This window comes from Phyllobates terribilis, unplaced genomic scaffold (genome assembly GCF_046119375.1).
Source record: "Phyllobates terribilis strain yellow unplaced genomic scaffold, ASM4611937v1 Scaffold_4__5_contigs__length_816908805, whole genome shotgun sequence".
NCBI lineage: Eukaryota > Metazoa > Chordata > Amphibia > Anura > Dendrobatidae > Phyllobates > Phyllobates terribilis.
In genome coordinates this window covers 530,950,648-530,977,166 of record NW_027362764.1, presented here as the reverse complement: position 1 = coordinate 530,977,166, position 26,519 = coordinate 530,950,648, and the positions used below count along the sequence as shown (strand labels likewise).

Below are 26,519 nucleotides of genomic sequence, written 5' to 3'. Positions count from 1 at the left end.
CCATGTTGTTTGTATTTGGTCCAGATTTTAGACACAGCTGACTGTGTAAACAACCAACATCTTTTGAAACATTGCGTGATGATTTACCTTCTTTTAAGAGTTTGATAATCCTCTCCTTTGTTTCAATTGTGTTGGAGCCATGATTCATGTCAGTCCACTTGGTGCAACAGCTATCCAAGGTGTGTTGGCAGACTAATGAGCAGATCTAATTTGATGCAGGTGTTAGTTTTGGAAATGAAAATTTACAGGGTGATTCCACAATTTTTCCCTCTGCTTGGTCTGAAAAAAATTACCCTTACTGAGTACCACATTTTTTTTCTTGATTTCTTTTAGTGTTTCTTAAAGCCCTAAAGTTGCCATTTGAAATGACTTTAGTTTTGTGCCATATCTGTGATCTGCTTTTTTTCAATAACATTAAACAACTGAATGAACATCCTCCGAGGCTGGGTGATTCCATAATTTTTGCCAGGAGTTGTATTACTGTGTCGGGGCAGTAGCCTGTTGCTTGGCCTTTTTCTCACGCAGACATTTTTTTTCCTGCAGTTTCAGTTCAGCCACTAGAGGTCACCCTTCACCCACGGAAAGAATCTCGTTTGCCTTATTTTGCAATTATCCACTGTTCAGTTCCTCGGTGCTCATTATTGTATGTGCAGGGATGTTACAGGCCATTGAATACCGTATAATCTTTTGTCAGCGTCTGGAGATGAAGGCAAAATCTTGTTTTTGTGGACATTTTTTGTCTTCATCCAGTAGAGCAGAAATGGACCTTTAAATATTATTTGAATATTATTTTCTAACCCTACACAGCAAGCAGTAGTGGGAATGCAAAGCTCTGATAGTACGTCTTCAAGGCTGGATTCACACATCACACCGTTATTTATCAGCTGTAACTTTCTACTAAGAGATGGGAGAAAGCTAAAGCTATAGATATTTTTCCTGTACGGTTTCTCACTAGGCCGGATAGGATTGTTCCAAACCTCTTCTGTGAGAGCTAGTAGGCTCTGTTCACACAGGCTTAAAGGGTTAGTCTCTTCTTCATAGCAGGGTTGCCCAACATGACTTTTTATTTTTTCTGAACCGCTTGCCAAAAAATCAGACAATATTTTTTTTCTGGACAAATTGGAAAACCTATAATAAATCATTGATTATCAGTGATATGTCTGCAGCCCATAAATCTGATATGGAGACATCGGCTGCATTCTCTCTAATAATTACAGTCAATATATTCTGTGGAATTTTCTGCAGCTTTAAAAAAAAAATAAAAAATCTCGCACCCCTTACATTTTTTTTACGGACAGGTCAAAAAAGTGCCTTATTTTTACGGACTGTTGAATTTCTGGATGGTTGGCAGCCCTGCTTCATAGATGCATATTGTTGGCTAGCGCATGCAAAAACAAGCACTTTTGCAATTATCTGCTTATTAAAATGTACAACTTGTTGCCTAGGAGATCGACCACCGCTGCTGTTTCTCATATGCCCTGTGCTGAAACTGGTTGGTATTGGGAGGCAACAGCACGCTCCAGCGATCCTGGTTTGCTGCAAAGCAGTGCTCTCAATCTTCTAGTAAAGAGCTTGTAAGCACTGCTCATGTTCTGCTGTCCAGCAGTGGTGGTTGGTCTCCAAGCCAATAAGTTTTAAATCAAAGGAATGAAAAGTGTGAATATCTCAAGAACAGGCTGAAGATTTTAATAAGCGGTAAATTGCAAAATTGCCCTTTTTAATATGGCATGCTAGTCTACCAAGTGAAAAAACACTGATCACAACCGTTTGTATGAATTTTCACATTTTACTAACAAAAAGTATAGATTTTGATCACAATGATGTATTGAGATACAAGGTATTTTAGTTGCACCTTTCTAGTAAAAAAATGGTTGGCCGGTGTACGTATTGCGGTGTCTGACATCTGCCGTCCTTTTTGTCTGTAACTTACAATAGTTTGTGATTTACCGTAACTACAGTTTATAAAGCCCTACAAGCGCCGGATGACGGCTTGTTCAGTCATTGTAATGCCTGGTGTGAGCACGCAGGGGCACAACTTGAAGATCCTGGGGCACAAAAATCTAGAACAGGGCTTCCAACTGCTACCTATTTTTCTCAGTACGTGTCTCCTCCTATGGACTTTTGGATTGTTCAAGACTGCAAAATCTGTGCCCTATAGTTGTCCTGGATAAGTACATGAAGTACATATAGAACTCAAAGTATTAACAGCATACCGCCATCATATGTGATTATACCGAGTATTAACAGCATACTGCCATCATATGTGATTATACCGAGTATTAACAGCATACTGCCATCATATGTGATTATACTGAGTATTAACAGCATACTGCCATCATATGTGATTATACCGAGTATTAACAGCATACTGCCATCATATGTGATTATACCGAGTATTAACAGCATACTGCCATCATATGTGATTATACCGAGTATTAACAGCATACTGCCATCATATGTGATTATACTGAGTATTAACAGCATACCGCCATCATATGTGATTATATGGAGTATTCACAGTATACCGCCATCATATGTGATTATACAGAGTATTAATGGCATTCCGTCATCACATGTGATTATACAAAGTATTAACAGCATACTGCCATCATATGTGATTATACAGAGTATTAATGGCATTCCGTCATCACATGTGATTATACAAAGTATTAATAGCATACCGCCATCATATGTGATTATATGGAGTATTCACAGTATACCGCCATCATATGTGATTATATGGAGTATTAACAGCATACCGCCATCATATGTGATTATATGGAGTATTAACAGTATACCGCCATCATATGTGATTATATGGAGTATTCACAGTATACCGCCATCATATGTGATTATACAGAGTATTAATGGCATTCCGTCATCACATGTGATTATACAAAGTATTAACAGCATACTGCCATCATATGTGATTATACCGAGTATTAACAGCATACTGCCATCATATGTGATTATACTGAGTATTAACAGCATACCGCCATCATATGTGATTATATGGAGTATTCACAGTATACCGCCATCATATGTGATTATACAGAGTATTAATGGCATTCCGTCATCATATGTGATTATACCGAGTATTAACAGCATACTGCCATCATATGTGATTATACCGAGTATTAACAGCATACTGCCATCATATGTGATTATATGGAGTATTCACAGTATACCGCCATCATATGTGATTATACAGAGTATTAATGGCATTCCGTCATCACATGTGATTATACAAAGTATTAACAGCATACTGCCATCATATGTGATTATACAGAGTATTAATGGCATTCCGTCATCACATGTGATTATACAAAGTATTAACAGCATACCGCCATCATATGTGATTATACCGAGTATTAACAGCATACTGCCATCATATGTGATTATACCGAGTATTAACAGCATACCGCCATCATATGTGATTATATGGAGTATTCACAGTATACCGCCATCATATGTGATTATACAGAGTATTAATGGCATTCCGTCATCACATGTGATTATACAAAGTATTAACAGCATACTGCCATCATATGTGATTATACAGAGTATTAATGGCATTCCGTCATCACATGTGATTATACAAAGTATTAATAGCATACCGCCATCATATGTGATTATATGGAGTATTCACACTATACCGCCATCATATGTGATTATATGGAGTATTAACAGCATACCGCCATCATATGTGATTATATGGAGTATTAACAGTATACCGCCATCATATGTGATTATATGGAGTATTCACAGTATACCGCCATCATATGTGATTATACAGAGTATTAATGGCATTCCGTCATCACATGTGATTATACAAAGTATTAACAGCATACTGCCATCATATGTGATTATACCGAGTATTAACAGCATACTGCCATCATATGTGATTATACCGAGTATTAACAGCATACTGCCATCATATGTGATTATACTGAGTATTAACAGCATACCGCCATCATATGTGATTATATGGAGTATTCACAGTATACCGCCATCATATGTGATTATACAGAGTATTAATGGCATTCCGTCATCATATGTGATTATACCGAGTATTAACAGCATACTGCCATCATATGTGATTATACCGAGTATTAACAGCATACTGCCATCATATGTGATTATACTGAGTATTAACAGCATACCGCCATCATATGTGATTATATGGAGTATTCACAGTATACCGCCATCATATGTGATTATACAGAGTATTAATGGCATTCCGTCATCACATGTGATTATACAAAGTATTAACAGCATACTGCCATCATATGTGATTATACAGAGTATTAATGGCATTCCGTCATCACATGTGATTATACAAAGTATTAACAGCATACCGCCATCATATGTGATTATACCGAGTATTAACAGCATACTGCCATCATATGTGATTATACCGAGTATTAACAGCATACCGCCATCATATGTGATTATATGGAGTATTCACAGTATACCGCCATCATATGTGATTATACAGAGTATTAATGGCATTCCGTCATCACATGTGATTATACAAAGTATTAACAGCATACTGCCATCATATGTGATTATACAGAGTATTAATGGCATTCCGTCATCACATGTGATTATACAAAGTATTAATAGCATACCGCCATCATATGTGATTATATGGAGTATTCACAGTATACCGCCATCATATGTGATTATATGGAGTATTAACAGCATACCGCCATCATATGTGATTATATGGAGTATTAACAGTATACCGCCATCATATGTGATTATATGGAGTATTCACAGTATACCGCCATCATATGTGATTATACAGAGTATTCACAGTATACCGCCATCATATGTGATTATATGGAGTATTCACAGTATACCGCCATCATATGTGATTATACAGAGTATTAATGGCATTCCGTCATCACATGTGATTATACAAAGTATTAACAGCATACTGCCATCATATGTGATTATACAGAGTATTAATGGCATTCCGTCATCACATGTGATTATACAAAGTATTAATAGCATACCGCCATCATATGTGATTATATGGAGTATTCACAGTATACCGCCATCATATGTGATTATACTGAGTATTAATGGCATTCCGCCATCGCATGTGATTATACAGAGTGTTAACCGCATATTGCTCTCTTAATCCCAAAATATCCACGAAAGGAGATGGTTTACTGATCGCTGAGGTGCCGACCCCTGGGACCTCCCCAATGACCCTGACAATAGAGATTTGCATCTGCTGAGTCCTGTCTTGAATGGAGCTGAGGTGCACATGCTCAACCTCTGCTCCATTCATTGTCAGAGAAAGTAGAGTACAGCACACAGACTCCCAGGAAGTAGTAAGTTATACTTAATGCTATATATATAGATATATCTCAATCATTATGTGCCAAGATGGCAGCCTTGAGCCCGTTCAGACCCATTGACACTATGAGAGCCAGTAGGGAATCCTGCCCTAGGGTTTTGCTAACCTCATCTGAGAGCACTGTTATGTAGGGCAGACACTCATATTGCAATGATGTGCCTGCTGCAGTTGTGATAATCTGTTTTCTCTGCTGCAGATCTAGCAGTTCTCTAATGCTGAGCTCTGTATAACCCCGCCCACACCACTGATTGGCAGCATTCTGTGTACACTGTGCATAGGCAGAAATCTACCAATCATTGGTGAAGGCGGGGTTATATAGAGCTCATGAATATGCTTGACTACCAGGTAGCAGGTTTACTAATCCTCTAGTGATAATCTCCTGCTGATAAAACAGTGATTTTACTCATATTACAGCAAGCAGCCCAGTAAGTGACGCATTGTTGGAATCAGGATCTCTGCTCCTACATTATTCTGCTCTCGGACGAAGTGTAAAAACCTGGTGACCGAATCCCTTTAATACAGTAAAGTTCTGTGTACCTACATTGAGACCACAGCTGATAATGAAAGCCGCAATGCTGTGTCAGGTTTATTGTCTTGCGCCATGATTTCTATTATTTTGCTGGTCGATGGAATTTATGACAGCAGGTCCAGGCCTCTGCCGGTGACCAGCCTAACACTGTATGTTCTGGCAAGATTTGATTTATACAATGTGTGCAAAACTGCCACTGCTTTATTTATCACTGAGCCATGCTTGGCAATTATCAAAGTAGCACATATGGAAATGTGGAGTAAAGAAATACATGTGAAACACAACAGAATGTGTTCTACCTTCTATTCCTCATATTACCCCCTTTTACTCTGATGACCGCTTTACTTCTCTGGAACAGCTTCATCAGGTAGTCTCATGGAATGGCTTCCAGTGAGCAGGCATGCCTCATCAGGGGGTCTCCTGGAATGGCTTCCAGTGAGCAGGCATGCCTCATCAGGGGGTCTCCTGGAATGGCTTCCAGTGAGCAGGCATGCCTCATCAGGTGGTCTCCTGGAATGGCTTCCAGTGAGCAGGCATGCCTCATCAGGTGGTCTCCTGGAATGGCTTCCAGTGAGCAGGCATGCCTCATCAGGTGGTCTCCTGGAATGGCTTCCAGTGAGCAGGCATGCCTCATCAGGTGGTCTCCTGGAATGGCTTCCAGTGAGCAGGCATGCCTCATCAGGTGGTCTCCTGGAATGGCTTCCAGTGAGCAGGCATGCCTCATCAGGTGGTCTCCTGGAATGGCTTCCAGTGAGCAGGCATGCCTCATCAGGTGGTCTTCTGGAATGGCTTCCAGTGAGCAGGCATGCCTCATCAGGTGGTCTCCTGGAATGGCTTCCAGTGAGCAGGCATGCCTCATCAGGTGGTCTCCTGGAATGGCTTCCAGTGAGCAGGCATGCCTCATCCAGAGTTTATTACTGGAATCACCAGTGTTCACAAAGTGGTTGTGACAATCTCTGGTGTTTTACAAAGGCATTGTTGGTTCACAATTCCATACAGTGGAGCTGATGGTTTCTACATATGTGGTGTCCACCATGAAGCATGGAAAAGGAGATGTGATGGTGTCGGAGTGCTTTGCTGGTGATATTGTTGGCGATTTATTCCTAATTCCAGACACGCTTACCCAGTGTGACTTCCACAGCATTCTGCAATGACATGCCATCTTATCTGGTTTGTACTTCATGGGATCATCATTTGTGTTGTAATGGGACAATGACCCAAATCACACCTCCAGGCTGTGTAACCAAGAAGGAGTGGGATGGAGTGCTGTGTCAGATGACATGGCCTCCATAATAACCTGACCTCAACCCAATTGAGATGGTTTGGGATGAGTTAAACTGCAGACTGCCGAAAAAAATGTATACATTATGAAAAGGTACATAGTGTAAAATCTATGAGAATGCAGAGCTCGTCTATAAAAGTGATTAGATGTGGGAAATGTCCCTGTGAGATCGTACGTGCTGAAAAAAATAATCTTTGAATGTTGGCCAGATATTGGGCTATTTTCTCACATATGATAAATAAAGTAGCAAATGCTACTTCTCGACCCGGAGGTCACGTTGCGTCTTATTTCCCCTCATCTTGTCGCTATAAGGCTCCTCTGGATAGTGTAAAGGCCGTACTGCTGGAAATGTAGATACATGAATTTTGTTCCTGTGGTTCCATGGCTATTGCTCGGATCGCACTGGAAACCTTTCTTTACCTGTTCTTTAGGAGAATGAACCTGACTTGTCAACCGATTCTCAAATATTGTATAATGTATGGAGCAGGGGGCTATTGGGACAGATTCAGCACTGTCTTTGTGGACCATTACATAGATGGGAATGCTTCCATTGAGTGTTATTGAGGCAGATGCATCCACACAACGGCTCACAAGGACACTCCGATATCTCTTTGTATACCCAATGGCGGAAATAAATGGGGCATATACTTCAGTAAGTGCACCTCGAGCTTGGCATGCATTCTCATCTAGTTTTAGATTTATTTATTGTGTTTAAAACACTGTCTACCGGTTCCAAAAAGGGGCATGATTTTTCAACAAGGGGCACGGTTTAGGTGGACAGCACCAACATCTCCTTCTGTGATAAATTTGGTGAATTTTCAGACTGTCTCTAGTTTATTCTTAGTGATCTTAATAAATTTCCCCCATTTCTGTGCCACTTTCTAATATATAATTAGATTATTGCATAACCTTTACCCTTTTAATATGTTTGTAAAATTTTGCCTCCAGATGACCATTCCTATAAGGCCCCCTTCACATATACGTGTTTCCGGTACATGTGGCATCTGTTTTTTTTTGTTTTTTTTCGGGATACCACACATACTCATCATAACCTATGGTGATCTTCACATGTCCTTATTTTCACACGGACATGTGCGTTTTTTTTTCTGGCAGCATGGATGACAACTGCCAACATAAGTCTATGGGTCCATGAAAAACATGTACAGCATATGGATGGCGTCCTTGTGCTGTCCATGTGCTGTGCGGGTTTAACCTTAAGAAGTATAGATAGGAGATAGTAAAGATAGGAGAAGCTTCGGAATCTTTGTTTATCCATTCCAGAAAAACATTAATGGCCGACTGGTGGCCCATTAATGGCCTACAGGTGGCCCACGTGTGGCCCACTGATGACACTTGTATTGGTTTTATAAGGACGTGTGAAGGGGGCCTAAAGCAAATAGATGTAATACTTGGCACTCAAAGAGGATGTGGAACTGAAGAATTTTTTGTTTCAAACAATCCCATAGATCCAGAATAATTTTAATGTCTCGGTCCTAGAACTGGTTTGACGTTGCGTCTCCTTCAGCACTACTGTCATTTATCCTTCACTCTGTACAGTCCGCCTCCTTCCAATGAAGGTCCAGGTATAGGGCCAAAACGTTAAAATTACATTTTGATCTATTGGTTTCTTTAAATAAAATTCTTCTGTTCTCCACATCCTCTTTGGGTGCCGAGTTTTACATCTAGTTACTATTCTGGATTGGACCTCTAATTGGACACCTTCTCACATTTTCGGAGTACTGTATATTATTGCTTTTTTTAAATTTTCCTTCAGGTGAAAGACCCTTCAAATGTAACCTATGTGGAAAAGCTTTTAACCAAAAGGGGGCGCTGGCCACACACATGGTGAAGCATACAGGGGAGAAGCCTCACGCCTGCTCTTTTTGTCCAGCCGCCTTTTCACAGAAAGGCAATCTCCAGTCTCACATTCAGCGAGTTCATTCAGAGGTAAATGCGCAGCCATCTAGTTACTGTCTATTTTCAGACTGTGATCTGACAAAAGTGGCAGAAGGAAATGATCGGAATAATGACTTGTGAATGGTGACGCGTTAGTCATTCTGCAGCCCTTAGTCTATTTTGCATTGATACAGACATGAATTATTGTACAGGGAGGTTTTGACGGCATTTTGAGTTGTTGACATGACTTTTGTTGGCAGTCTAGTAAATAAAGTATAATACAACATTCAATGACAGTATGGAGAAAAATATATGTACATTGAGTTTTATCTGCATTGTTTAATCATTGCAGCTAATTTGAAGAGATACAATCCAAGAAAGATTAAAAAGGGGCGGGGAAAATATATATCTTTGTACCGTGTTAGCCAGTAGATAGAGAAATATTTAGATTTGAGAGTCCTTAGTGGTTGATACCTTTCAATGGCTAACTGAAAAGATCATAACAAATTGCAATCTTTCGAGACTACTCAGGTCTCTTCATCAGGCATAGTATCTATGCCTGATGAAGAGGCCTGAGTAGTCTCGAAAGCTTGCAATTTGTTACCTTTTAATGGCTAACTGAAAAGATGGTATCAACCACTGAGGACTCTCAAATCTAAATATTTTTCTAAAAAGGGGCAAACTTTTAGCTGCCCTAGTGCCACTATACTAGGCTCATTCATCTGCTCTATACACCCTCACTTTAAAAAAAATCACCCTATCTGAGAGCAGCATAATGTAAGGATAGAGACCCTGATTCCAGTGATGTGTGACCTACTGAGCTGCTTGCTTACTGTTTGTTGTGTTGTGTCTGGTGTAGGAGAGCTGACGGTGTGGTGTGTTGTCTGGAGTAGTAGAGCTCTCTATGACTGTAGATCTGTCCCAGCACAGAAATCATGGGCAGCGTGGCAGATCGAGCTGTGAAGGTGAACAAGCACCTACAGAGGAGAATAGAGAATTCACCTTGGAGGGGTGGGATAGAATAAAAAAGGGCACAGTACACATTACCTTTTCTATTTTATACATGAATCACTCAGGCAAGAGAGAGGTAGAGCCTACAGAAAGATGAGAAACTAGCAAGTAATGAGGGTGGAAGGAGGTGGATACTTAGTGCAACCTGCTAAACTACTATAGTACCTTTGCTGAGCATTTTCTAAACACCAGTTCAGAATTTCACACAATGGATAAAATTAGCATTTTTTTTTACAAAAGGCTTTCAAACACTTTTTCTATGTATCCCTTTAATTTTTTTTCCCCTCTCATATTCTAGGTGAAGAATGGAGTTACTTATCACTGCCCAGATTGTAGCTGTGTATTCAAGAGCCTGGGCAGTCTCAATACTCATATTAGTAAAATGCATGTATTGGGATCCCAGGCTGCACCTTCAACCCCCGTAGCAACATCACATGTGACTATGGTAAATTGATGGTTTCTTATGGTTATGTTCAGTTATTATATCATGGGTACTAACTTGTGCACATTTCTTTGTATGTGTAAATTTAAGAATCTTTTAAGTGTTGTTCAGCAGCACTCATTCCCACATTAGTAAGGGAGCGGCATTGCTGACCTTCAACCCCCCCGGAGCAACATCACATGTGACTATGGTAAATTGACGGCTTCTTATGGTTGTGTTCAGTTATTTTATCATGGGTACTAACTTGTGCACAGTTCTGTGTATGTGTAAATTTAAGACTCTTTTAAAAGGGTTGTTCAGCACCTCCCTCCCACATTAGTAAGGGAGCGGCACTGCTGACTTTTAATTCTAATAAATAGGCTAGGTCCTAGTAGGTATGTTCAGATGCAACATCATCAGCACCGCTCACCTTCCGATGTGGAAGTAAATAGCACTTATATGCTTAACCACTAGAGGTCAAAGTGGTCCAGAAAGTATTTTGTAATTTTAGCTTTTCTCTATTTTTCACTCCCTTAGATATTTGTAGAGTAAATCTGGATTTCCATTAATCATTAATTAGTTAATATCTCTCTTTTAAGGAAATCTCACAGCCATCTGCAATATCTGATGCAAATCTCATGCAGCCATCTCCTGATGAAAAATGGAAAAATGTAAGTACCATAAATTTCAAATAAACTTGTGTTATAGTTGTCTGTCTTTTCCCCAGTTGCCTTTATTATGCGTTGTGGACTGCTGGCATCAAATCAATGTTTTATAGATTTGTAGATTTATATTTTACAAGGTCTGAGAAGAAATGCATGTCTGTGCTGATTAAAGTTTTACAGCTATTACAGTCAATCATTTGCTTCGTCTATTCTTTCTAGAAGTATTCATATCCACTTGCAATCATGCAAATAAGTGAAATTTTGTCAAGTTTTCTTGTAGTCTCTTCTCATTACTTTTTATTCCTTTTATTCAAGACATAACCATTAGTTACAGGACAGTGTATAGCCTGGAGCCTGATACTCTGAGAAGTTTTTACTGTTTTTTGCATAAACTTTATTTGCTCCTTTTTTATTCTTTTTATTTGTGCCTTTTTATAAGCCTATTTTATGTTTGCTTTTTTTATTTTTTATGTTCGCTGTTGTGGGCAAGGATTGGGATTTTCAGATATTTTGGCTGATTCATCAATAAACTTTAAAAAAAAAAAAAAAAAAAAAAAGTCTCGAAATATTTGCGTCCATTTTTCTCTCTGGAGTTATTTTTGGTACATCTGTATAAACTTTGTAACCTATTAGTGGAACATGCTCCTTTTTCGGCTTAAGTCGCAAAACAGGTTAAAGACAAAAATTAAAGAGAATTTTTTATTTTGTGCAAATTGCCTCTTCAAAGATGAAGAGGACTTGAACTCTATAGCGCCACCTAATTGAAGCAGCAAGCCTAAAAGTCACAATCAACCCTTTAACGAGTCGTGCAGTATGACTTAGAATAAAAGCCAAATCAGAATCTTAATTTGCAGGCATGGTGTTTTGGGCTGTTGGTCCTCATCAGTGCAAAGTATGAGAACTGATTTGGCTAGATGAGAGGCTCTGGACTGAGGTCTAAGGGGTAACGTTTCTCCTTGTGGAGAGTGACATCCCGGCTCTGGCATGCTGTTACGCTCGCGCCCAGACTGACTGGCGTGAGCTTGATTAATGATCCCACTGTACCATGAACCGAGGAGTGCCTGGAGGGGCGTAACTAAGTATCAACCCGATCCGACCAAGGTCGCACGGGGGCTCAGTCGACTCCGTGAACCAGGGAGGAACCGAGCAGAGGGACCAGGTGCTACTCCAGGTCAGACCCCGGTCACAGCTGTTGACCCACACCCGGGAATGCAGGAACTGGCATGTAGACAGGTGGGTACTGGCAAACACGGCTGGTATGCAGACAGGTGGATATTGACAGGCACAGCTGGTATGCAGACAGGTGGGCACTGGCAGGCACGGCTGACATGCAGAGAGGCGGGTACTGGCAGGTAGAAACGCAGGCAGGATAGGGACCAGTACAGACTGGGATACAGGAACGGAGCCGCAGGTGCGGTAGACAAGCAGAGCGGAGCAAAACCCGCAGATGCGGTGAACAAGCAAAGCAGAGCAAAACCCGCAGATGCGGTGAACAAGCAAAGCAGAGCAAAACCCGCAGATGCTGTAGACAGGACAGGGCTCTGTTCACATGGAACAGACTGGAGAGCACAAGAAGATAGCTGGAACACAGGAGTTAGATACAGAGGCAGGGAAACAGAACGAGCAGAACCAGATACACACAAAGTACTTGCAATGAAGTAGCGAGTGGACACAAAACTCACAAACAGAAGTACAGAGACAACGGGCTGGAGTTAGGTGCAGGTTCAGACACTGCAGGCAAAGGGAAGGTACGGACATAGAGAGAAACAAGTAACGGGCTAGGACACTGTTCAGACAGGAACTGAACCCGGAACAAGATACAGGAACGAGCCTGGGAACTCAGCCCCCAGGGTGGCGGAAACAGACCAGAAGTCACAGTTACAGGAAGAGGCCCTGGGTACTCAGCCCCCAGGGTGGCGGACAGACTAGAGTCAGGACAGGACCTGGCACCTCAGTTGCAAAAGACAAACTGAGTGAAAGTGTTGCTCAGGCACCTCCTACTGGGTGGAGGGGGGTTAAGTATCCAGTGACTCATAGCAATAGGCTGGGGACGCATTAGGACTGTGCACACGGTAGCTATAAGAAACAAGCTGAAAGCCGTGCCGATGCCCTAAGCAATCAGACAAGAGACATGGACACAGCAGGAACTGAAACAAAGAGTGCAGCATGGACTGACAGGTAAGATTGCAGTCTTGCATGGTGGGAGGTGGTGCACCATGCAAGCTCGCCGCCAGGAATGTTACAGTACCCCTCCGTTTACGCCCCCTCTTCCTCCAGCCAGCAAGGATTTTCTGCAAAGAATTTGGAGGCCGATCCTTCTCCAGAAGATTTCCTCTTCTGTCCACTAGAGGGAAAAAAGCTGGTCTCATCTTGGTAACTAGGATGTTTCCTTCCATTTGGCCATCCTCAGCAACAGATGAAGTGGGCGAGGTACCAGAAACAGGACACAGGAAAGTCTCTCTCCACTTATTAATAGCGGGTAGCACCCCAAAGGATTCACGGGACAACTGAAAATCCTCTACCGGGTTGGAGGGGTGCAAAGACTCGGGGGGAGAAACCACCGCCTTGACGGTCACTTTGCTAAGCTTACTGGATGAAGTGGGCGAAGTACCAGGTACAGAGTGCAGAAAAGTCTTTCCATTTGTTATCATCGGGAAGTACCCCAAAGGATTCACGGGACAACTGGAAGTCCTCCGCCTGGTTGGAGGGGTGCAGAGACTCTGGGGTAACCACCGCCTTGACGTACACTTTGCCAAGCTTACTGAATGAAGTGGGCGAAGGACCAGGTACAGGGTGCAGAAAAGGCTCTTTCGATTTGTTATCAGATAGCACCCCGGAGGATTCAGGAGGCAACTGGAGGTCCTCCGCCTGGTTGGAGGGTACAGAGACTTGGAGGTAGCCACCGCCTTGATGGACTTATTGCCAGATTTGTTAGAGATGGAGGATCCTTGATTAGGGACCAACTTCAGTCTAGTTTCTGAGATGACACGTCTGTGGGGCGGTGCCTAAAGCCAGATCATTGGTACAATCGTCGAGACTGTGTGGGGACAATGCCTCCGCTTCCCTTCCTTCGGAGACTTCAGCGCAAAGCGAGTCAGCGACTAGCAGGTCTGGTGAAGAAGAAGATGAAACTGCTGACTGTCCTGAAGATATGGGGACTGGACACCTCTTGCACCTCAGCAGTCCCCCAGGAAACACCATACAGGATCTCCAGACCTGAGCGAGCACTAGATCTCTCGGCTCTGGACGACCTGTGGGTAAACTTGACAGCACCTGAAATGTAAACTTCTTCATGTGTAATGCTCCAATCTAGAGCTTAATTTGTACAGACATATTTTGACTGTTTCTGAGTAAGGCTCGTCCTTCTGCTGACCGTGCCCAAACCGGCTTCTGGAGTTGACGGACGGGAATCAGACACCGACTCTTCAAGGCTTTAAGCCTGAAACTTCCGGTTAATCCGAGGCCTTTACTTGCCACGGAGACAGTCATGGTCATCTGTGGAGAGGAAACACTAACGCCAAGGGCAGCCTCTGCTACAGGCCTAATGTCTTGGGATTCTCCAACCTTCGCTGGACAAAGACCGTCAGGGGGTCCCAAACAACCGCAGCGGGGCTGCAATCCGATTTTTGTGACTGAGTTCTGGCCTCTGCTCTGCCTGAAGAACATAGTCATCCCTCACGGATTCTGTGCGGAGAGACGCCTCTACAGGCTGGGGATCAGGAGGTCTTTGGGAGGACAGAACCTGGCGTGACTGTTTACCTCTACGCCTTGCACGTCTCGACTGTCTCTTGAGGTTGGGAAGGAAAGTATTCTGTGGAGCATTGTCATCCTGTGTGGATTCTGTGTGGGCAGCAGTCTCTTCAGGCTGGAGAACTGGTAGGCAATCTACACACATTACCCATCGGGGCTGCTCCGGGATACTGGAAAGGGAAGCTTTAGCAGTAGCCTCAGGGTTAGGGTCATCGAAGACCATTAGAAAGGCCACCAGGAAGGCCTGCAGGTCAGAGACGATAGGATCCCATGCTTCCCATAGGGGGGTGATCCATTTCAAGGTATCACCCGCTAGGTAGGACATCATGAATGCTACTTTAACCCGATCAGTAGGAAAATAGTGAGCATAGATTTTGAAATTCAGCATGCATTGCTCCACAAATGCACGGCTTCCTTTTGGATCCCCTTAGTACCGTGGTGGATCCGCAGGAACGAGTGCTGATAGATTCATTTGGGCTGGTGCGTAAATCGCCTGGGCCACAGCTTGAGAAAAAAAAATTTTCTTGGTGCATGTATTCGCCAGACAAGTATTCAAAATGTCTCTGAGAGCGAAGGGCCGTGGGGCTTAACGGGAACCATGGCCTGAGCAAACTGTTATTCTCACGCCTGGACTGACTGGCGTGAGCGTGATTAGTGATCCCACTGTACCATGAAATGAGGAGTGCTGGAGGGGCGTAACTAAGTATCATCCCGATCCGACCAAGGTCGCACGGCGGCTGTTGACTCCTTGAACCAGGGAGGAACCGAGCAGAGGGACCAGGTGCTACTCCAGGTCAGACCCCGCTCACAGCTGTGGACCCACACCGGGGAATGCAGGAACAGGCAGGTTAGACTGGCATGTAGACAGGTGGGTACTGGCAAACACGGCTGGTATGCAGACAGGTGGATATTGACAGGCACAGCTGGTATGCAGACAGGTGGGCACTCACAGGCACGGCTGGCGTGCAGACAGGTGGGCACAGGCAGGCACGGCTGACATACAGAGAGGCGGGTACTGGCAGGTAGAAACGCAGGCAGGAGAGGGACCTGTACAGACTGGGATACAGGAACGGAGCCGCAGGTGCAGTAGACAAGCAAAGCAGAGCAAAATCCGCAGAAGCGGTGAACAAGCAAAGCAGAGCAAAACCCGCAGAAGCGGTGAACAAGCAAAGCAGAGCAAAACCCGCAGATGCGGTGAACAAGCAAAGCAGAGCAAAACCCGCAGATGCGGTGAACAAGCAAAGCAGAGCAAAACCCGCAGATGCGGTAGACAGAACAGGGCTCTGTTCACATGGAACAGACTGGAGAACACAAGAAGATAGCTGGAGCACAGGCGTTAGATACAGAGGCAGGGAAACAGAACGAGCAGAACCAGATACACACAAAGTACTTGCAATGAAGTAGCGAGTGGACACAAAACTCACAAACAGAAGTACAGAGACAACGGGCTGGAGTTAGGTGCAGGTTCAGACACTGCAGGCAAAGGGAAGGTACGGACATAGAGAGAAACAAGTAACGGGCTAGGACACTGTTCAGACAGGAACTGAACCCGGAACAAGATACAGGAACAAGCCTGGGAACTCAGCCCCCAGGGTGGCGGAAACAGACCAGAAGTCACAGGTACAGGAAAAGGCCCTGGGTACTCAGCCCCCAGGGTGGCGGACAGACTAGAGTCAGGACAGGACCTGGCACCTCAGTTGCAAAAGACAAACTGAGTGAAAGTGTTGCTCAGGCACCTCCTACTGGGTGGAGGGGGGTTAAGTATCCAGTGACTCATATCAATAGGCTGGGGACGCATTAGGACTATCCACACGGTAGCTATAAGAAACAAGCAGAACTCCGTGCCGACGCCCTAAGCAATCAGACAAGAGACATGGACACAGCAGGAACTGAAACAAAGAGTGCAGCATGGACTGACAGGTAAGATTGCGGTCTTGCATGGTGGGAGGTGGTGCACCATGCAAGCTCGCAGCCAGGAATGTTACACATGCCAAAGTAAGGAGGCTTATTCGCTGTGCAATGCTCCTCTGGGCCTTCTTACCTTGGCATGCTAGAGCCGGTGTGTCACTCTCTACAAGGAGAAATATTACCCCTTATTTTGGCACAAAAAACATTAACGAATACCACAAGGCAAGAAAGAGAAATATAATGATGAATTGGACCCTTTGTGGCCACCTAGAGAATAATAAGTACAAGCCAAAGGAGGAGGGGAAGGAAGATTACAGAATGTGAGTTAAAAGTGAGAATTAGTTACATTTTATTAAAAATAATTTTCCTTAGGTGTGTTGTATTTTATTTTTCAAATAATAACTGTACAGCGAGTCACGACCTAAATATTATATGCCAAAAAATTATGGCTATTGTAGTGAAAGAAAGACTTAAGCCCCCGTCTCACATAGCGAGATCGCTGCTGTGTCACGGTTTTGGTGACGCAACAGCGACCTCACCAGCGATGTCGCTATGTGTGACACTTTGCAGCGATCAGGCCCCTGCTGTGAGGTCGCTGATCGCTGCAAAGTGTCCTGGACCATTTTTTGGTCGTTGCCCTCCCGCTGGTCAGCACACATCGCTGTGTGTGACCAGCGGGAGCAGCAATCAGGCTGGTGACCATGATAAACATCGGGTTACTAGGGGCACACGCACACCTAGTAACCTGATGTTTATCATGGTTGCGAGCCTGCTAAAGTGAGCGGTAACCTCCCGCTCACCGTAGCAGAGTGGTAACCATGATAAACAACGGGTTACTAGGTGCACGTGTTCCCCTAGTAACCCAATGTTTATCATGGTTACCAGCCTGCTCCCGCTTCAGCAGGCTGGTAACCAGGAGCAGGACATCGTGGAAAGATTCTTTCCACGATGTCGCTGCTCCCCTGATCGTTGGTGAGCCTGCCTGTTTGACAGCTCACCAGCGACCACATAGCGATGCAGCAACGATCCCTGACAGGTCGTATCGTTGTCGGGATCGTTGCAGCGTCGCTAAGTGTGACGGGGCCTTTAGCTGAGGTCCACTTTTTGATATTCTACTCAGCTAAATTCTATGTTTATTTCACTCTTTTATTCTAGTCATGGATAGTGAGGAGAGATTATGAGACTAGAATAATTGCCTCTCTGTGATATAATATGCAGTGGGCCTATTTAGCACCAATGTGCCACCGCAGCATGTAATGCTAACAATAATGGGATAGCCTCTTCAAAGGAGGAACAAGAGGTTTATTTACCGATGCCCTGCTAAGGCTCCCCCCATTCAAATTTGATAGGCCGAATTGTCATTTGACCAACAGCTATCATTCGGCCATCAGCTATCATGCCCATCTCTCCCATACACAGGAGCGCTCGCTCTCCCAACTGCTCCTGTGTTCTCTATGAGAGACCCACTGCCAGACTTCTCCGGTGGCAGCTTATCTCAAGGAGAGCAAAAGGATCGGCAGTCTGAAATCAGACATGCGAGATCCTTAAAGGGGTTGTCAGGTCAAAACCGATAAGTCTGCAGTCACTCTGTGTGACGCTTGCTGATATTTTGGTAAAATCCATATTTTTTCTGTTGCTGATCACACAGTTATTTGAATGCTGAGCTCTATATAAACCCACCCACACCACTGACAGGTTTTTGCCCCGCTACAGTGGCAACTTTCTGTGTACACTGCACATGGGCAGAAAGCTGTCAATCAGTGGTGGATTATGGGTTATACTGAGCTCATGAATATAGAGGACAGCAGGTTTACTAGACCTCTAATGACAATCTGCTGCTGATGATACAGTATTGTTTTTTTAAAACTGCACTAAGCAGCCCAGTAAGTGACACATCCCTGGAATCAGGGCCTCTGTCTCTACATTAGGCTGATGTCCGATTAGGTGGCAAAAAGCAGGTGACAGATAGTTTTTAAAGGCAATCTGAAAAACAAGAAGCCTTGGAAGTGATGATATGGCCACCATAGAGCCCGGATCTCAACATCATGAAGTCTATCTGGGATTATATGAAGAAACAGAAGGATTTACACAAGCCTATATCCACAGAAGATCTGTAGTTCGGTCTCCAAGTTGTTTGCTATTTGCCGAATTCCTTCTAAGACAGTATGCAAGTGTACCTAGAAGAATTGATGCTTTGATGCTGTTTTGAAGGCAAAAGGTGGTCACATCAAATATTGACGTAATTTAGATTTTTATTGTTCATTTACTTTACATTTTAAGTGAAATAAATGAACTATTAACACTTATTTTTGAAAGCATTCTTACTTTTCAGCATCTGTATCCACACCAGCCTAAAGCTTTTGCATAGTACAATACATCATGGTTTTCCAATTGCAGCTATAGCAGCCGGGCTCATTTTAAAGCTGGGATTCTCATATTCATGTTAAAGACAGATATCCAGGGTTAAAATGAGAGCTGCATGTGTGTCTGCAGATCTCATACTTAACTATCACTTTAATCCATGATCTCTCAGGATGGGTCGCAACTACAGCCTCGATTTAAAACAATCCCAAGATTGCTGCTGTAGCTGAGATGGAGTCTGCTGAAATGCAAATGCAGTATGAGGACAGGGAACCATTACAGTAAGGGCGCAGTCGGACAGCCATATAACACGGACGATGATCGCATTGCAATGCCCGGACTGGCCGGCGTCTCTCCTGACCTGAGCGTGACACCATGTACATATTTCTATGTAGCTGTCACGCTCGGGTCAGGAGAGCCACCGGCCAGTCCGGGCATTGCGATGCGATCATCGTCCGTGTTATAAGGCTGTCTAACTGAGCCCTAAAATATGAGTTCCAAGTGGTGATCCTTCTCTTCTGAGCCGTGCCCCAAAACAGTAGTGTATGACCTTATAGAGGAAATTTCCAAACTCAGGAGAAATAACATTACAGTATTTTCCCATTACTGCTTTTGAAAATGAACAATTTGAGGCTAAAACTACAATTTAATGGAAAAAATGGAATTATTCATTTATTCATTCCAGTTTGCATTAGAACGTGTGAAGGGTTAGCAATCTTAATTTGAATACTATAAAAAGTGCACTTTTTGAAATGGTCTGTGTTTGAGGGTGGAGGGTTAATATTTAAAGCCCCAAAAGTACTTGAGAACTGAATCAATTTGTGGGTTTAAGATCAATTTTTTTATTTAGTAATTTAGGTTTTAGTTGTAGATGCTAAAAGTGTAAAAATCGTCCTGGCTCCCAGAGGTGTAAAATGTAAAAAGAAAAGAAACCTTGACCGCAAAAGGTTTAATACAAGTAAATTGTAAAGTTCTTTGTTTTTTTACAAGCACTTTGCAACTTGATCCATTTATGATTGTGACCATAACCCTTTAACAGCAGCCCCATCCTCTCAAGTTTAAAACGGGAAAACCCCCAAAATTCCTCTGATTTTATCATTATGAGAATAAACAAAAACCTACAAATATGAATAGTTTCCCATAATCCGCCTCTATGGGCTAAATTCCATTGTTTCTCAGATTGCCGGTCTTTAAAATGCTAACCATATAAAAGATGGACCAAAGTTCTCTATAGCACCTCCGTAAATCTAGTGAGCAACTCCTTTAGGTAGTTTGGGGTATTGCTGTTTAAGGAATTGTTTGTATGATAGACATATTTGTAGATTTGGGGTTGTCCAGAAAGTACTCATATGACGTAGTAGATCGGATTTGGCCAATTGTACAAGTCAAAGCATTATTTTTTTTTCCTGTAACAATCAGTAGTTTTATTTAAAATTCGCTGCCACCGTCCAAGTTCATAGGAACCATCAGTTCTGCCGATCAATGGGGTATTAGCAGCTGGAACTTGCATTTCAATTACAATTGTCCTAAGATTCTGAATGGTAAACTAATTTTTGGGACAATCCCATTTTTGTTTCGAATTTGTAATCCCATCTAGTCTCATAAATCAGAAGTAAATTGCTCCTTTCTTGAGCAGTTGGTGCGCACAGCCTTGCAAAAAAGGATTAAATGTGTTTTGAAAGGCCAAAAGTCACGTGGAGATCAAATGAAACTAATATAGGAAGGAAATGGCCATAGCGGGTGAGCCGAGAGAATGAATTAATTTGCCAGGCTTATTCATGAGGGCCTTTTTAAGTTTTAATTTGACCACTTATTATACCCTTTTCTGTAGGTTTTACTATTCATTTTTACAGCAGCAGAATAATTGACAAGGCTTTTATGGTAGCTTGTTGTGTATGTCCATGTTTTTATATTTTCGTCTCATTCTGATAAACCAAAAGTTGGCTTTAATTACTTATGTTTTTACCAGCAGGCAGTAGTATTTCGCCCTTTACCAGCTCAGACAGACACAGAAGGCATCTCATCTGCTGGCCAGCAAGGACAACAGACTGTTGTGACCGATGTTATTGAGCAAATTTTGGAATTGGCCGAGCCAGTGTCCATAGAGAATCACCAGAGTCAACAATCGGGACAACCATTGAACATTGCAGTGGGAATTAACCGAGACATTTTACAAGTGAGTAGACAAGTTGTAAGTGGTGTATCATCATGGTTGGAGAAATAAATGGTTCCCTGACTTCCAAGGCTGCATTGTGGCTTCATCTTCTGGGGAGTCCATACTATTTTGAACACTCTCTTTTTTTTTTTTAGATACTTTGGTGTTAAATGTAACCTGTTTTGTTGGGCACGTAGTCCAATCTGTAGACCGCATGGTGTAGAGAAGGAAAAACTAAGCAGAATGATATATCTGTTTGTTGGAAAAGATTCAGCTTAACTTGTATTGTAGTTTGTTTAATTCTTTGTGTTTGTATGCACATGAGTCCAGTGGGCGGTCCTATTAGTGATTGACAGCTATCTCTGCAAGTGCAGCCATACGGGGAATACTGTCCATCACTGAATAGGACCACCTACTAAGTAGGGGTCCTATTTAGATAAGGGGGTTCTAAAATAGGGGCCTATGATGACAAGACACCCTGCAAACCGGCAGAGTGTGGCTACTTTAAGGGTGAGACCATACCAAAAAAATATTCTCCTTTGCACTGGTATGTCTGGACACCTTATATGTGTTATATTTATGTTTTTTATTATAGATTACTTTTGTGATTTATATAGGCTGAGCCTCCATTTTAATTGACTATTTAAAAGTTAGCTTTATTGATCCTACACACATCCCTATCCTATACATTACCTATTGATGGGGTACCATTACCCCTTTATTCGGGGGTATTGCTCTTCTGTGGGAAACTGACACCAAGTTTTTTTGGCTGCTTGCTGTATTTTTTTTATAAAATTCCTGTTTTCTCTGCTGCAGATCTTACAGTTCTCTGAATGCTGAGCTCTCTATAACCCCGCCTACACTACTGATTGGTAGCTTTCTGTGTACAGTGCATAGGCAGAAAGCTGCTAGTCAGTGGTGAGAACAGGTTTATACAGCACTCATGAATATGAAGGACTACATGGCAGGAGGTTTACTAGTTTTCTAGTGGTAATATCCTGCTGATAAAACTGTGATTTTATCAAAACTACAGCAAGCAGCCCAGTAAGTGACACATCACTGGAATCATTTCTCAGCATTATGCTGCTCTCACATTGGGTAGCAAAAACCTGGTGATGGATTCCCATTAAGTGTGACCTAAGCAGATGCATGGTGATGAATCGGCAAACTATAAGGCTAGGACTCCACATCAAGATGTGTGAAGCAGTGTTGGATTCTGTTGTTGAATCTAATGATTGTCAATTAGGTTACGTTATGATCGTGAATGCCTGCAGCCTTGGCACAATTATTACAAAAATTTGACGCAGAAGAATCATTGGCTGCAAGTCACATGCAACCTGGCCTCCATAGACTTTAATTGGCTGAAAGTCCATAGACTTCAATGAAGGGTCACACAGGACTGCAAACTATCTGCCATGTAGCATTTTTTTTCTTCATAAAGTCCAGCGCTGCCCCAGGATGCGACCTGTCAGTCAGCTAGTGGGGTGCAGGGGCGGCACCGGACTAGTCTCATCTCTGCCTATGGACTCTGGCCAGATCTTTACACTTTGTTTTTCCTGGAACACCAGAGCGTTTCAGAGTAAAACATACCTGGCTGCAATCTCACCTGAGGTTTGGGCAACATGAATTGACTGACGGTTTCCCTTTAAAGAATAACTAAACATTTGGGATATTTTTCTGTATTCAAGACCTTTTTATTCTAAGCAGATCAGTGTAGTCCGGGTTCTGAGACGCCCATTGATCTCTATAAAAGACCATTGTGTATGCTCCTGTCTCCTGAGCTGAGAAGTTCTGAGGGATCGTTTCATGGAGGGTCTCAGGAACCAGCACCCCAACAATCTGCTCTGAAATATAGCACAGACAACTTAATTAAATTCTTAAAGTTTAGTCCGACTTTAATGTTGTTGCTTGAATATCAACCTAAAAAAAAAATCTGAATACCGTACATCATTTGTTACATAGCTTACCATTTCCTATTTCGAAATATTAATTCACTAAATAAAAATACAAATTTTCAGACTCATTGAACAGTTAAAAAATAAATGAATAAAACACCCATGGTCAACTGATCTTTATTGATCACAAGATTTTTTAATTCAGTTGTAAACTTAATAATTGTGAATTAAAGAGGTTGTCCACTACTTTTACATTGATGGCCTCTCCTTAGGATAAATCATCCATGTCTGATCGGTCCAGCACCCCCGCCTATCAGCTGTTATCTGTGGCCGCTGGCAGGAAGTACTCACTTGCCAAGCTCCTCCGTCTTCTGGTAGTGGCCAAGGCTTATTACTGCTCATCCACCTCCTATTCAAATCAATAGGAGGCGGATGTATAGAACCCTGCGGCCGCTCGGCAAGTGAGTACTTCCGGGGACACAGCCGCCGACACCGATAACAGCTGATCTGTGGAGGTGCCCAGTGTCTGACCCCAGCCGATCAGACATTGATGACCTATCCTAAGGATAGGCCTTCAATGTAAAAGTAGTGGACAACCTCCTTAAATTTCTTTTTTTATGAGAAATTTGACTAACTACAGAATTTTGTCTTTTTGATACTGTCATGTTAGCAAGCTTTAGAAAACAGCGGACTGTCATCGATCCCAGTTGCACCACTTCCTGGCGATCCCAGCCAAGGAAAGGCAGACATTCAGGAAATTGAATGTATATCAGGTCAGCAGATGGACTGTAATGACCAAGGGCCTGCGTTAGAGCCCGAAGATCAGGATAAAGTCGAGAAGCCTGAGAAAAGAATCTTTAAGAAGAAATCGACTTTTGCACAAGGTAAAGCATTGACGGGTTCTTCACCTCTGGGGACACTTTTTTTTTCTTTTTTCTTAGACGTGTTTGGGGCTAAAACTTAGTTTTGCAGTCGATAAACTCACTGTTGCACTGGTTATTACTGGCTGCAGAATGAGTCAACTGATAATCCATCAGTCAGTTGAATGAGCTGCTGCATAAAGTCTGTAAAAGACAAACAATGCATCATTTTTAATGAAACCCCATTGCAAAAAAATGTTATTTGGACCCAAACACTTGCATTTGAGAAAAAAATGTCACCAAATGTGGTAAACTCCTTTTAATTACGGTATTACAATATTCCAATTCTGGAGCATCTTTTTACATAACTCCACATTGTACCATTCCTCTGTTGTTCCTCTTGGATATTTATAAATGAACTGACAACTGGGTGTCATCTGCATCTAAGGCATCTCATTCAGCCAACGGGAGCCTGCTCTGTACTGATGAGGAGCAAAAAATCCAAAACCATGCTGTCTGCACATGATTTTCTGGTTTGGCTGCTATGAGCTACTTTAGATATACTCTTAAAAAATAAAAGATAAAAGTCGCTAGATCCAGCATTGCTGGTGATGAACTTTTTTTTTCATTGCTATCTCTTAACAAAAGAATTATACGGCCATTCTATCATGGATTTTCATAGTAAGTACACCAGCCCTCTCAGGTTTGTGTGTGTGTGTGATCTATCTAATAAAGTATGCAGCTTGTATGATGGATTCTGTTTACTGATCTTTAAAGTCAGGAAACGTGTTATTTATTTATTTTTTTAACCAAAATCAGAACTGTAACAAATTGGAAGAAGTACTAGGCCTCTCCCTTCTATCTCCTATGCCGTTGGAGTCCCCTCTTGTGTTGTCATTAAAACTGTGATTACGGACTATGGCTAAATATATAAATGTCGTTTGGAGTGGTTTACGTTGTTTAGTTTTTTTTTAATCCGCAGACAAATCTGTATATATGACATAAATATAAAACCTAAAATTGCATCAAAAATATGCAAAGCTAAACGGTGCTATTTTGGCACTTTTTAGTTCTTTCTCCTGTATCCTATTCCTCCTCTGTATTAGTAAATGAGTCTTGTGACCGGTGTATTGATTCCTCTTGTATTTTATTAATTGCTAACCATCTTTTTTTAATAATTAGTTTCAGGTTCAGTTCGAGAGGAAAGTGGCGTCCGATGGCATGTCTGTACTTACTGTGAAAAGGAGTTTAAGAAGCCCAGTGATTTGGTCCGTCACATTAGAATCCACACTCACGAGAAGCCATTTAAGTGTATGCAGTGCTTTAGGGCCTTCGCTGTGAAGAGCACCCTCACTGCTCACATAAAGACCCACACCGGCATTAAGGCGTTTAAATGTGAATTCTGCATGAAGTGCTTTTCTACCTCTGGAAGTTTAAAGGTTCACATCCGCCTACATACTGGTAAGTTGCCAAATTCTTTTGCCTAGGTTTATAAAGACTTGTAGATTCCTTTACACACCTTCTGATTTAAAGGGTTAAAAGTTATCACCTATCTTAAAGATAGGTGATAAGTACTAGATCAGTGGGGGTCTGATCTCTGGGATTCTCACCAATTATGCTGTATATATATATTTTTTTCTTACTTTTAAAATCCGTTCTACGGTGCCAGAGATATGGACCATTTAATTTAGCGGTAATTTTTTTCACTTTTAAGCAAGGAGATGAGGCTAAAAGGATTCCTTGGGGGCATATCTTTAGGCTGCTCTGCAACGCCCCCTTGGTAAAGATTATAAAAATTAGCAGCAAATAAAAAAAGCCGATAACTCGGGAACCATAAGGCTGATTTAAAAAAAAAAAAAAAGAAAGTAAAAAGCGGAATACTCAAGGGAGAAGCAGGAATAAAATAATTTGAGAAAAAAACTAGCCACCTTTTAATCTAGAGAATGGTCCTCTTCAATGCCTTTTACAGGTAATTGATATGCTGACTAACTAATCAGACAAAATTATAATTTAATCTCTGTGATCAGGGGGCAGAGCTTGGACCCTTTAAGGATTAACTGTTGATCCGAGCAGCTCAGAGCAGTAAATGCTGCCACCATAATATAGGCTAGAAATAAAGGGTGCAGATAAGAGCTCACAGCCATGAGTCGGCTACATACGGAACAATGCAGTTATACTATCTCTCACTTGGTTTTAGATGGATGGGGTGCACTTCTTTGGGTAAGTCCTGCGCACCACAATGACTCTGAACCTATATGTGCGGTTATTTTAGAATATGCATTAAAATGATCAGTATAATCTGGTAATGTGGCCGTCAGACCTGAAAAGTTCTAAACTGTTGTTCCATCAGAAAAGTGCTGCCATCAGCTACCGCTTTATCTCTGTCAATGACATCAGATCGCTTTGGATGAGCTT

General features: G+C 42.3%; 1 protein-coding gene across 4 annotated transcripts in view; it reads left to right on the top strand.

Moving 5' to 3' along the window:
• The window catches only part of ZNF236 (zinc finger protein 236), a 183,580-nt gene that overhangs the window by 21,802 nt on the left and 135,259 nt on the right, over nt 1–26,519 (top strand). For 3 of the 4 annotated variants that reach the window (XM_073678925.1, XM_073678923.1, XM_073678926.1), the window contains exons 6-11: nt 8,957–9,129; nt 10,388–10,534; nt 11,110–11,181; nt 21,164–21,370; nt 23,915–24,128; nt 25,287–25,565. In XM_073678925.1, the coding sequence (XP_073535026.1) occupies nt 8,957–9,129; nt 10,388–10,534; nt 11,110–11,181; nt 21,164–21,370; nt 23,915–24,128; nt 25,287–25,565 (1,092 nt within the window). The remainder of the gene's footprint in view (nt 1–8,956; nt 9,130–10,387; nt 10,535–11,109; nt 11,182–21,163; nt 21,371–23,914; nt 24,129–25,286; nt 25,566–26,519) is intronic. The other variant, XM_073678924.1, reaches the window with a different exon arrangement.